This window comes from Pipistrellus hanaki (genome assembly GCF_964339955.1).
Source record: "Pipistrellus hanaki genome assembly, chromosome: 15".
Classification (NCBI taxonomy): domain Eukaryota; kingdom Metazoa; phylum Chordata; class Mammalia; order Chiroptera; family Vespertilionidae; genus Pipistrellus; species Pipistrellus hanaki.
Genome location: NC_140517.1, coordinates 45,063,838 through 45,074,771, shown reverse-complemented (window position 1 = coordinate 45,074,771; position 10,934 = coordinate 45,063,838). Strand labels below are relative to the sequence as shown.

The following is a 10,934-nucleotide window of genomic DNA, read 5'->3' as shown; positions in this document are numbered from 1 at the left end:
TCTGCCAACTCATTCAGTATTTATTGAGCTGTGAACATTGCAAACTGGCTGAAACTGGATCGCCCTCTTGGCTCCTCGGTGGGAAAGAAAGCTGGAGCCGGACCGGCCCGAACACCAGAGGGCGGACAGGGAGACCGGGGAGTGCAGGCAGGGGGAGGGCGAAAGTGGGGGACAGGGCCAGTGTGCATCGGTAGACTCCTGGAAACACACACACACATACAAACACACACACACACACACACACACTCGCACACACACTCTCTCTCACACAGGCGAAGACCAGGGCGCTGTGGCCCGGCAGCCGCAGGACATCAGGAAGAGACCGGCGTCCGGAGACATTTCAGTCCATCCGTCATGAAGCGTCTGCCGGGCGGGGCTGGGCCAAGGTCACGGGGCTGTGAGAAGAGGTGAGGGGTCAGCTGGCAGAGAGGCCGGGCTGGGACCCATAACAAGGGAAGAGCGATGAGAAGGAAACTGAGAAAATCCGGCACATGGAGAGTGGGCCAGCCATGAGGGAACGTTCTAAGCCACAGGCAAGGCCCAGACTCCCTTCTCCTTGGTCTCCTGAGGAACGCTCTCAGGAGGCGAGCTGAGGGCCGAGCTGAGGGCCGCTGTAGCTGGCCCCCAGCAGACAGAAAGCCCCTCACACTCCTCCCGCATTGCCCCCTAAGGGCAGTTTGCAAAGAAAACAGAACTGGAACTGTTTCTTTGACCCCGCCCCCACCCAGCCCACAGCCTCAGCCCTCCTCAGTCACCGCCTGATCAGGTGGGCCCCCCTGCCCAGGACAGCTCACGGAGTCTCCCCAGAATGCCTGCTGGGCCCTGGTTACCTGGCGCCTGGGGCCCGGCTCGGCTGTGCTAGCAATGTGCTGGTGCTGGGCCTGGACCTCCAGAGGGCGGACACTAAGGCCAGCCACGAGGCACTCCGCTGTGACTGTATGACTGGCCCCCAAGGACCAGTGCCCTCCCCCGGCTGCAGTGCTGCCTGGGCCACACACTCTGCTGGGAGGACAGAGTCGCCCTCTGACCTCGCCGGGGGCCCCTGCACCTCGTCCCTGGTTGACAGCCTCTCCCTCCCTGTAATGAACCGTAACCGGGTACATCAGCTTCGCCGGGTTCTGAGTCCTTCTAGCACAGCGTTTTTCAACCTAGTGTGCCGCGAGATGTTGCCTGGTGTGCCGTAGGTGCAGACAAGACAAGAATTTTATAATTTTTCACTATTTTGTTTACTTAATATTTCATAATAATTATAAAATACTTTCTTTGTGTTTATTTGATTCCTATTCAAGAGAATTACTTTATATATAGTCAATGTAGGCACAGAGTTAAATTTTTTAACATTTTCTAATGGTGGTGTGCCTCGTGATTTTTTTCATAAAACAAGTGTGCCTTTGCCCAAAAAAGGTTGAAAAACACTGTTCTAGCAAATGGCCTCGTCCGAGTCTAGTCTGGATCCCCCTGCTCTCACTAACCACTCTTCCCACTCCCCTTTCTTTATGTCAATCCCGCTGTCGCTTCTGGGGCTGACCTGGCCACTGATGGGCCTCTCAGATCCGAGGGAGCCGGGCTGACACAGCCATCAGTTTGACAGTTTGGAAGCGACAAATGGTGATTACACAACAGGAGGCGCTCCACTGGACTCATTACATGTTCCAGCCCCTAGTGGCGGCGCCCGTCCCACCCTCCTGCCGGCAGCAGCCCACCCTGCTCGCTCCTGCAGCTGTGAGCGGCCCAGCTCCGGGCTTTTTTAATCATGGCGGCTCCCTTCATTTCAGAGCCTCGCAGGGCGCGACCTTTGCACTCTGGCATCGCACTAACTGAACCGTCATGTCCGCCTCCGCTCTGGTGACCTCACTGCCCCAGCAGAGCCAAGATCAGACCTGGAGCTGGAGCGCCTGGCACAGGCCCTGAGCCCACAGTGCACGGGGCAGGCATGGGGGGGAGAGGGGGCGCCCCATGTGGAGGGCGGCAGAAATGCCTCCGGACGGGCCGTCCTAGAGGAGGTGGGGGTTGGGCGTGTCTGGAACCTACTGGCTTGGAAATGGGAAACCAGGCTCAGAGGTGCTGAGGGCAGTGGCAGGGCCCGAGAACACGTGGAAGTGGCCGTGGCCGGGAGCGTGCGGGGCGGGGCAGCACCAGGGTGGGGGCCGTTAGGAACCGGAGTCCGCTCTGGGCCTGGGAGGGCCCTCACCTCCGCCCTCGGGGCACACGGCCTGGGCCAGGGCGGCCTTGATGGCGGCCACCAGCTTCAGGAACTTGCTCTCCGTGTCCACGTAGCCATCGCCGCCCTGGGGGGGGAGGGGGGGAAGAGGAAGCGGGGAGGGAGAGGAAGGGGTGAGCCGGGACCAGGACGCCAAGCCCACCCCCGCCCCCAGCCCATGAGGCGGGACGGACAGACAGACAGACGGACATACCTTCTTAGAGTGAACCAGCTTCCCCGCTACCATGACTTCAAAGAACCCGGTGACCTGGGGCGTCCCCTCGCCGCACTGGGGGGAGAGGCGGGAGGGCTGAGACCCCCTTGGGGACACCGGACCCCCAGGGCTGACGGACAGGGTGAAGGCTGGGCGCCCCTGCCACCCGCTGACATCGGGCTGAGGTCCCTCCCCTCCCCCGGGACTCACGATGTCCAGGCGTCCGGGGAACTCATCCTCCAGCTTCTGCTTGAGCTGAAGATACTGTGGTGGTGGGGTCACAAGAGGGGTTACGGGGGCCACTCCCCCAGCCCCCCCCCCCTCTGCCCTCCCCCATCAGCCACTGGCTCACCTTGGGCTTGTAGCCTCAGGCTCCACTGGGGGACAGTCCGGTTCCGCAGAGGAGAAGGCAGGAATCCAGGGAGAGGCAGGGGTGGGGGGGAGATGGTGGGAAACAGACACCAAAAGAGACACAGAGACACACAGAGGGTTGGGGCGCGGCACAGAGAGGGGGCGGCAGGGACACCCACACAAAGGAACCCGGAGACAGAGAGACAGAGAGACAGACAGAGGCGCAGGAAAAGGGCAGGAGGAGGAAGGGCAGGGCAGGAGGGAATAGGGGAGAGCTGGGTTAGGATGAGAATTGCAGATACAGCCCCCCAGCCCCCCACACACACCGCCCCTGTGTCTCCCCCCCTCCCCCCCCCACGCCTCCAGCTCTGTGAAACCTGAGCCTGCTGCTGCTGTGGCTATTTCAGGCCCAGGGCCTGGGCGCCCGCCTGTGCTGCCCCCTCTCTCCATTTCCCAGAACAAAGCGTCGTTAGAGCATTTCTCACACTGAGACCTGATCCTCTAACCCCGGCTTCCCGGGCCAAGTTGGCAAGTGGTTAGAGCCTCGGCCCCTGCACAGAAGGGTCCCGGGTTCGATTCCCTGTCGAGGGCAATTCCGGCTCAAGGGCACACACCTGGTTCTACCCCGGCCCTGGGGGGAGGGGAGGAGGGGGTGCGGGAGGCAAACAACTGAGGTGTCTTTCTCACATCCTTTTTTCTCTCGGCCCTCCCTCCCTCCCTCCACTCACTAGAAAAATCAATGGAAAAAAAATATCTGCGTGAGGATTAACCACACACACATAATAATAATAATAATAATAATAATAATAATAATAAATACACGCGGGCTGTCCTGGCGGGCAGATCTGGGACAGGCCAGTCAGCGGACCCAGGTGCCCGTTACCCCTGGGACCTGCAGTCCGGACCTCAAGTTACCTACCTGCCCCCCCCCCCCCCCAGCAGCCTCAGTTTCCTCTCCTGTAAAACGGAGCTGAGGTTCCCCACCCTCCAGAGGTTTCGGGGTGGGGAAGTTCACAGCTGGTGCATTTACTCCGTGCCACGGGGCGGGGGCCTGTGGTGCCTGTGGATGCCTATGGGTGCCTATGGGTGCCGGATACCCATGGGTGCCAGATGCCTGTGGGTGCCAGGTGCCTGCCCCTCCAGCGGGGACCTGGACAGACACCCACACGGGGCTCCTCCCCAGGGGCCTAGTGCGATCATCTCTCTCCCTCTGCGGGGGGAAACTGAGGCCAGAAAAGGCCCACCCATCCTATTCACTCCTCTCCAAACCTACGCGGCACCTTCTCGAACCTTCTCAACCCTCCGCCCCCACCCCAAGGTGCCGGGGGAGGGGACACCTGAGCTCTGACTCCACCGCCCCCCAAACTGACCCCCGAGTCCGAGGTTCCCGGTGGCCACGCCTGGGGCAGCCTCTGCAGCAGGAGCCGCGGGGTCACAGCCCGAGGGGGCCAGGCCCCCGGCCCCACCCCCACCCCCGCGCACCCCACCCCGCCCCCACCCCCACGTCCCCTACCCCCACCCTCACCCCCGCCCCCACCCACGCGCGCACCCCGCCCGCGCGGGCCCGGCCTCGGGGAGGCCGCGATCCCGCGCCCGGCTCCTCCGGGCCTTGGCGGCACCGGGCGGGACCGGGGGAGACCGGAAGGTCCGGGGGGACCGGGGGCACCGGGGGGACAGGAAGGTCCGGGGGCACCGGGGGGACCGGAAGGTCCGGGGGCACCGGGGGACCCGCCGGGCCCGGGCGCGCTCACCAGTACACCACCCTGACGGCCAGCGCCGCCGCCCGGGAGCGCTGCATCGCGGCGCCGCCTCCTCGGGGCGCGGACTCGGATGTGCGCCCGCGAGGACCGCGCCGCCCGGACCTGCCTCCCTGCCCGGCGCGAACCAACGCGGCGGGGGGGGCGCGGGGCGGGGAGACAGGCCCGAAGCGGGGGAGAGGCCCCTCCGCCCCAGCTCTGAGCCCCTCGCTGAGGCCTCCCCCTGACACGATCCCCTGGGGGGCCAGGGAGCGTCCGGCACGGGGGTTCCCGGGGGAGCCCTGCGCGGCCCTCCGGGTCCCCCCCCGGCGTCGGAGTGGTTCGTCCCGGGGCGGGGCTCAGGGCCAACAGCTCCCGCTGCTGCGGAGGGAGCGGCTGGGAAGCGGGCGGACTCACCCCTGGGCTGCGCTGGGAGGTGTTGGCTGTTCGTTTTTATATTTTTTAAATTTTTTAAAAATATATTTTATTGATTTTTCACAGAGAGGAAGGGAGAGGGAAAGAGAGTTAGAAGCGTCGATGAGAGAGACACATCGAGCAGCTGCCTCCTGCACACTTCCTACCGGGGATGTGCCCCCAACAGGGTCCATGCCCTTAACGGAATCGAACCTGCAACCCTTCAGTCCACAGGCCGACGCTCTATCCACTGAGCCAAACCGGTTTCGGCTGGCTGTTCGTGTTTATTTATTTATTTATTTATTTATTTATTTTGTATATATTTTTTTCACACAGCATTTTATTTATCTATTTATTATATTTTATTGATTTTTTTACAGAGAGGAAGAGTGAGGGATAGAGAATTAGAAACATCGATGAGCCGAAACCGGTTCAGCTCAGTGGTAGAGTGTTGGTCTGTGGACTGAAAGGTCCCAGGTTCGATTCCAGTCAGGGGCATGTACGTTGGTTGCCGGCACATCCCTGGTAGGGGGTGTGCAAGAGGCAGCTGGTCAGTGTTTCTCCCTCATCGACGTTTCGAGCTCTCTATCTCTCTCCCTTCCTCTCTGTAAAAAAATCAATAAAATATATATTTATTAGAAACATCGATGAGAAAGAATCATCGACCAGCTGCCTCCTGCACACCTCCTACCGGGGATGTGCCCGCAACCAAGGTACATGCCCTTGACCGGAATCGAACCCGGAACCTTTCAGTCCGCAGACCCCCAAACCTATCCACTGAACCAAACCGGTTTCGGCTGGCTGTTCGTTTTTAATTTTTATTCACTGGTCTGAGGGAGAGAGCGAGGAAACATCTCTTTGTCCCGCATATGAATGCACCCACAGGTTGATGCTTGTATGTGCCCTGACCTGGTATCGAACCCATGACCTTGGCGTGTGTGGATGACCTCTAACCCACAGCCATTGGAAGGGTGGGCTCTTCGGCTCCTCTCTTCCCAGGAGCTGGCGGGAGGCACACAGGGGCCCCTCGGAGAAACCGAGGTCCCTTTAGCCGGCCAGGCCCCCCCCCCCACCCCCGTCCGGGGTGACACCTGGTCCGCATGGCACCCCCTCTTCCTGTGCCTCCAGCTCCCAGACGAGGGAGGGGCTCCTGGGGAGTGCCGGCAGCTGAATGAAGGGGTTCATGCGGGAGAGGGGTGCCTCTCTCTGAGCCTCAGTTTCCCCACCTGGAAGAGGGGCATGACTGCCTCCAGGGCCTGTACAGCCGACCTACCTGCAGGCCCAGTTCTGGGGATACAGAGCCGGCAAAGCTGTCCCTGCCCTGGGAGCGGCTTGGCCGGAGGCGACCAGGAGAGAGAAAGCCTGAAAATGGCACTTCTCTCCTGGGGTTGATGCGAGTCCAATGAGCTCAGAGACGCGGGAAGAACTGGAACTGTGTCAGGCGCCTGGGGAGGTTAGAGTGGGAATTTCTGAGCTTGCTTCCTGCTAGTACCGCTCCATTCCGGAGCTGCCGAGGACGTGCCCCAGACCGGGTTGCCTGTGCTGACACCGGGCCAGGCCTTGAGATACGGTCTCATGGCCCCTTCCCCTTGCACTGTGGGGCAGGGCAGGGCCAACTCCTGACTCCATTTTGCACTGTGTCCTCCATTTTGTGTAACCATGTCACTGTGTAACTGGACCCTAGCCCTCACCCAACCAATGGGGGTCAGCCAAAGCAGTGACCTCACCGCCCACCCCAGACCCTTATAAATCCTTTGTTCTGTAGAAGTCCGCTCTCTCTCCCTCACTGCTGCATCGGTGTACGTGGGATTGAGCTCGGGCTAGCTCAAAATAAAAAGACTCTTTTGCTGAAACCGGTTTGGCTCAGTGGTAGAGCGTCAGTCTGCGGACTGAAAGGTCCCAGGTTCGATTCCGGTCAGGGGCATGTACGTTGGTTGCGGGCACATCCCCGGTAGGGGGTGTGCAGGAGGCAGCTGGTCAATGTTTCTCTCTCATCGATGTTTCTAGCTCTCTATCTCTCTCCCTTCCTCTCTGTAAAAAATCAATAAAATATATTTAAAAAGGCTCTTTCGCTTTTGCATCGGACTCGGCTCCCTGGTGGTCTTTGGGGATCACGAAATCTGGGCCTAACAGCACCTCACCAAATAGCCTTGCGAGATAGAATACCGTCAGCTTTCTGAAGAACAAGATAACCCTGTAAACACCATGATCGTCCATAGCATGACCCTGAAGTGACTTGGGAAAAAACTGTTTTGTCTTGGGTTGCTTACTCTGCAAAAACAGGATGTGGTAAATGTGCATAAAAAAAGTGGTCCTGTATCGGGGCTGCTCTCTGACCTCCCCGTCTGGAAGGCAGAACAGCCGCCGGCCGGCAGTCAAGGCTCCCTGAATTTTAATTTGGTTTGGACTCCATTGGTCTTTACTCGAGTTTGCTCCACAACAGGGACCGCTCTGCAGAGAGGGGCTCTAAGGGGAGGCCTGCCCCCCTATCCCACCCCCACCCCCCAACGCTGTTTCCGCCTGCGCCTCCCGGGCCTCACCTGCTCTGACTCTCGCCTCCCAGGGCAGGTGGCAGACTGGTTTCCTGTGCCCTCCACCTCTGTTGCTGTGTGACCTCTGACCCTGGTGGTCTTGGAAAAGGTGACGGGCCTGCGGGCTGCCCTCCGTGTCCTGGGCACAGCCTCTTTCCATGGCTCCCAGGCCCTCCCCTCAGAGCAAAACCCCAAACCTCAACACCGTCTGCCCCTGCCTGGTGGCCTCGGTCCCTTCTTGCTCCTTCTCTCAGAGCCCATGCCACCCAGAAACTCTGCAGCTTCACCCCCAGGGACCTCGTGTGGGATCCCCTTTCACGTCCCTCGTGGTTCAGGGTCCCGGTTCAGGGTTCGGGTTCTGGAGAAGGGCCGCACACAAATGAAAAGAGATGAGAATAAATTTAATTTGGCAACATGGGGGGCCAGGCGGTAGTCCAACTCTAGTGGGAGAACTACCCACGGCTCTGGCCCTGCCGTCCCTTTTATTGAGGCTTTGGGGAAAATACCCATCGGGCTTAGGCAGGAAATAACAGAAACTTACACGGGACAAACAGAGGTGGAGGCAGCAATGTGAGAGTGAAACATCCATCAGCCACCTCTTGAATACCTGCCACCAGGGATTGAGCCCAAAACCCAGGCATATGCCCTGACTGAAAATTTAACTGGCAACCTTTCAGGGCACAGGACAGGGCCCAACCAGCTGGGCCCCACCAGCCAGGGCTAAACCACGGAAGCTGATATCACAGTTGCAGAGTCCTGAACCCCAAGATGAAGGTTCCTCTGAAATCAATAAAAATATATTTTTTTTTTCATTGGGGAAGCCCTTACCAGTCTGGCTTAGTGGATAGAGCGTTAGCCTGCGGACTGAAGAGTCCCAGGTTCGATTCCGGTCAAGGGCATGTACCTTGGTGTGGGCACATTCCCAGTAGGGGGCGTGCAGGAGGCAGCTGATGGATGTTTCTCTCTCTCCCTCTCCCTTTCGCTCTATAAAAAATCAATAAAATATATATTTTTTTTAAATTGGGGGTTCTCTTTTCTTTTTTATTGTTTAAAGTATTGCATATGTCTCCTTTTTCTCCAATTGACCTCCCCACACACCGCCCATCCCACCCCAAGGGCAAGTGTCTGTGTCCATTGGTGATGCCAGTGGTCAGCAAGCTCAGTCCACAGAGCCAAATATCAGCAGTACAAGGATTGAAATGTCTTTTGAAAGCCAACTTTTCTTTTAAAACTTAAACTTCTTCTAATGCCACTTCTTCAAAACAGACTCGCCCAGGCCGTGGTATTTTATGGAAGAACCACACTCAAGGGGCCAAAGAGCCGCGTGTGGCTCGAGAGCCGCAGTCTGCCGACCGCGGGGTTATGCTAATATGCATGCGTACAAGCTCTTTGGTTGCTCTCTCACAGCCCCCTCCTCTGGGCCTCCTTTCTAAGGGCCTCATTCCATCCACCAGGCCTCCCCTCTCCTGACCGATCACCACCCAGGACCCCGCCGCCTGACACCATCGCCTTTGGAGGTTAGGACCCAACATAGGGATTTGGGGGCACAAACCTTCAGACCACAAGACGCCCCCACAAATGTTTTCCCACCATTTGTTTCAATATTTCTTTTTTTTTCTTTTACTTTTTAAAAATATGTTTTTATTGGTTTTTAGAGAGGAATGGAAAAGGATAGAGATGGAGACATAGATGAGAGAGAAACATCCATCTGCTGCGTCCTGCACGCCCCTTACTGGGGATCCAGCCTATAACCCCGGGCACGTGCCCTGGGATCAAACTGTGGACCTCTTGGTTCATGGGTCGATGCTCAACCGCTGATCAATACCCTTGATCCACAAATGTGCTGGTTCTTTGATCTCTCTTGAATGAATTCTAACACCTTACCTTTACCAGTGTTTACTTTTAGATCCATATGCATCGTGATTTTCCCTTTTCCCCAAAAAAGTATTTTGTAACAAAACCATCACAAGGTGGGCCAGTGTCCCCTCTGGGCTCTCACATCACTGTCCCAACCACGCTGGTCACGGCCCGTCACAGGCCCCAGGCCATCACAGGTCACGGCCCGTCACAGGCCCCAGGCCATCACAGGTCATGGGCCGTCACAGGTCATGGCAGTCACAGGCCCCGGGCCGTCACAGGTCACGGCCATCACAGGCCACGGGCCGTCACAGGCCACGGCCATCACAGGTCAAGAGCCGTCACAGGCCCCAGGCCATCACAGGTCACGGGCCGTCACAAGTCACGGGCCGTCACAGATCACGGCCATCACAGGTTATGGGTCGTCACAGGTCATGGCAGTCACAGGTCGCGGGACATCACAGGTCACGGGCCATCGCAGGTCCCGGCCGTTACAGGTCACAGCCATCACAGGTCACGGGCCGTCTCAGGTCATGGGCCGTCACAGGTCGCGGCCCCGCTGGCATTCCCAGCACGTCCGGCCAGTGGCAGGCCCTGGGCAGAGCTCAATGGCTCTTTGTTGACCAGCTGAGAACTTGCTGGAGGCCCGGAGAGGAGAGAGGCACCTCTTCCAGCACTGAGAACAAGGGGTCTCTGTTTTCCAGAGTGGGGAGGCTGGAGGCATTGTAATGACTCCTGGGTATCTCTCTCTCTCTCTCTCTCTGTTTCTCTCTCTCTCTGTGTCACACACACACACACACACACACACACACACACGGCCCGGGCAGGACAGCTCACCTGAGATCAAGCTCTCACCGGGACTCAGTGACAGACAAGACACACCGCACAAACCAGTCAGCGGCTCCGACACACACAGCAGGGCTGCAGCCACAGATGTGATCACTGATGCCATCGGCATTCCCCCCCCACACCCACACACACCCCTACCCGCCCCAGGAGACACACACACACACACACACACACACACACACACACACAGCCTTTTCCATTGGTTTTTAGGGAGGGAGGGGGAGAGAGAAACACTGATGTGAGAGACACATCGATTGGCTGTCTCCCACACACGCTCTGACCAGGGCCACAGACAGCACTCACCCCCCGGATACCTGCCTTTGACCCGGAATCAAACTCAAGACACATGGGTGCTCAAGCCCTAACCATTTTGGCTCAGTGGATAGAGCGTTGGCCTGCGGACCGAAGGTTCAATTCCGGTCAAGGGCATGTACCTTGGTTGCGGGCACATCCCCAGTGGGGGGGGGTGGGGTGCAGGAGGCAGCTAGCTTGTCGATGTTTCTCTCTCATCCATGTGTCTAGCTCTCTGTCCCTCTCCCTTCCTCTCTATAAAAAGTCAATAAAATATATATTTAAAAAAAAAAAAAGGTTGGGTGCTCAGGCCAACACTCTCCCCACGGAGCACCATCAGCAGACCTGCTGACGAGGATTTTTTATGCGTTTAGCTGTCTCCGGGCCAGAACGCACCCTCTGTGGTGGTGTTCTGCTCTGTCCCTGCCCTGGGATGTGCCGAGCGGCACACAATGACTCGCGGGAAGTATCTGTCAGACAGCTGCACGTTT

General features: G+C 58.4%; 1 protein-coding gene and 1 long non-coding RNA gene across 3 annotated transcripts; one reads left to right on the top strand and one right to left on the bottom strand.

Moving 5' to 3' along the window:
• Nucleotides 1–4,669, bottom strand: SELENOW (selenoprotein W). 2 transcript variants are annotated; one of them, XM_084905358.1, is made up of 6 exons: nucleotides 4,517–4,664; nucleotides 2,767–2,791; nucleotides 2,625–2,678; nucleotides 2,415–2,489; nucleotides 2,192–2,288; nucleotides 1–395 (listed from the first exon to the last, which is right to left on the bottom strand). In XM_084905358.1, exons 1-6 carry the CDS (start codon nucleotides 4,561–4,563, stop codon nucleotides 388–390), a joined length of 306 nt encoding a protein of 101 aa, XP_084761484.1. In that variant the 5' UTR covers nucleotides 4,564–4,664; the 3' UTR covers nucleotides 1–387. The 2 variants fall into 2 exon arrangements, with proteins under 2 accessions (XP_084761484.1, XP_084761485.1); XM_084905359.1 differs by lacking the exon at nucleotides 2,192–2,288 and having other exon boundaries at nucleotides 4,517–4,669.
• LOC311633119 lies at nucleotides 3,104–4,006 on the top strand. The gene is made up of 2 exons (XR_014796900.1): nucleotides 3,104–3,841; nucleotides 3,876–4,006. It is a non-coding gene; the product is annotated as an uncharacterized lncRNA (long non-coding RNA).
• Nucleotides 4,670–10,934: the final 6,265 nt, after the last annotated feature.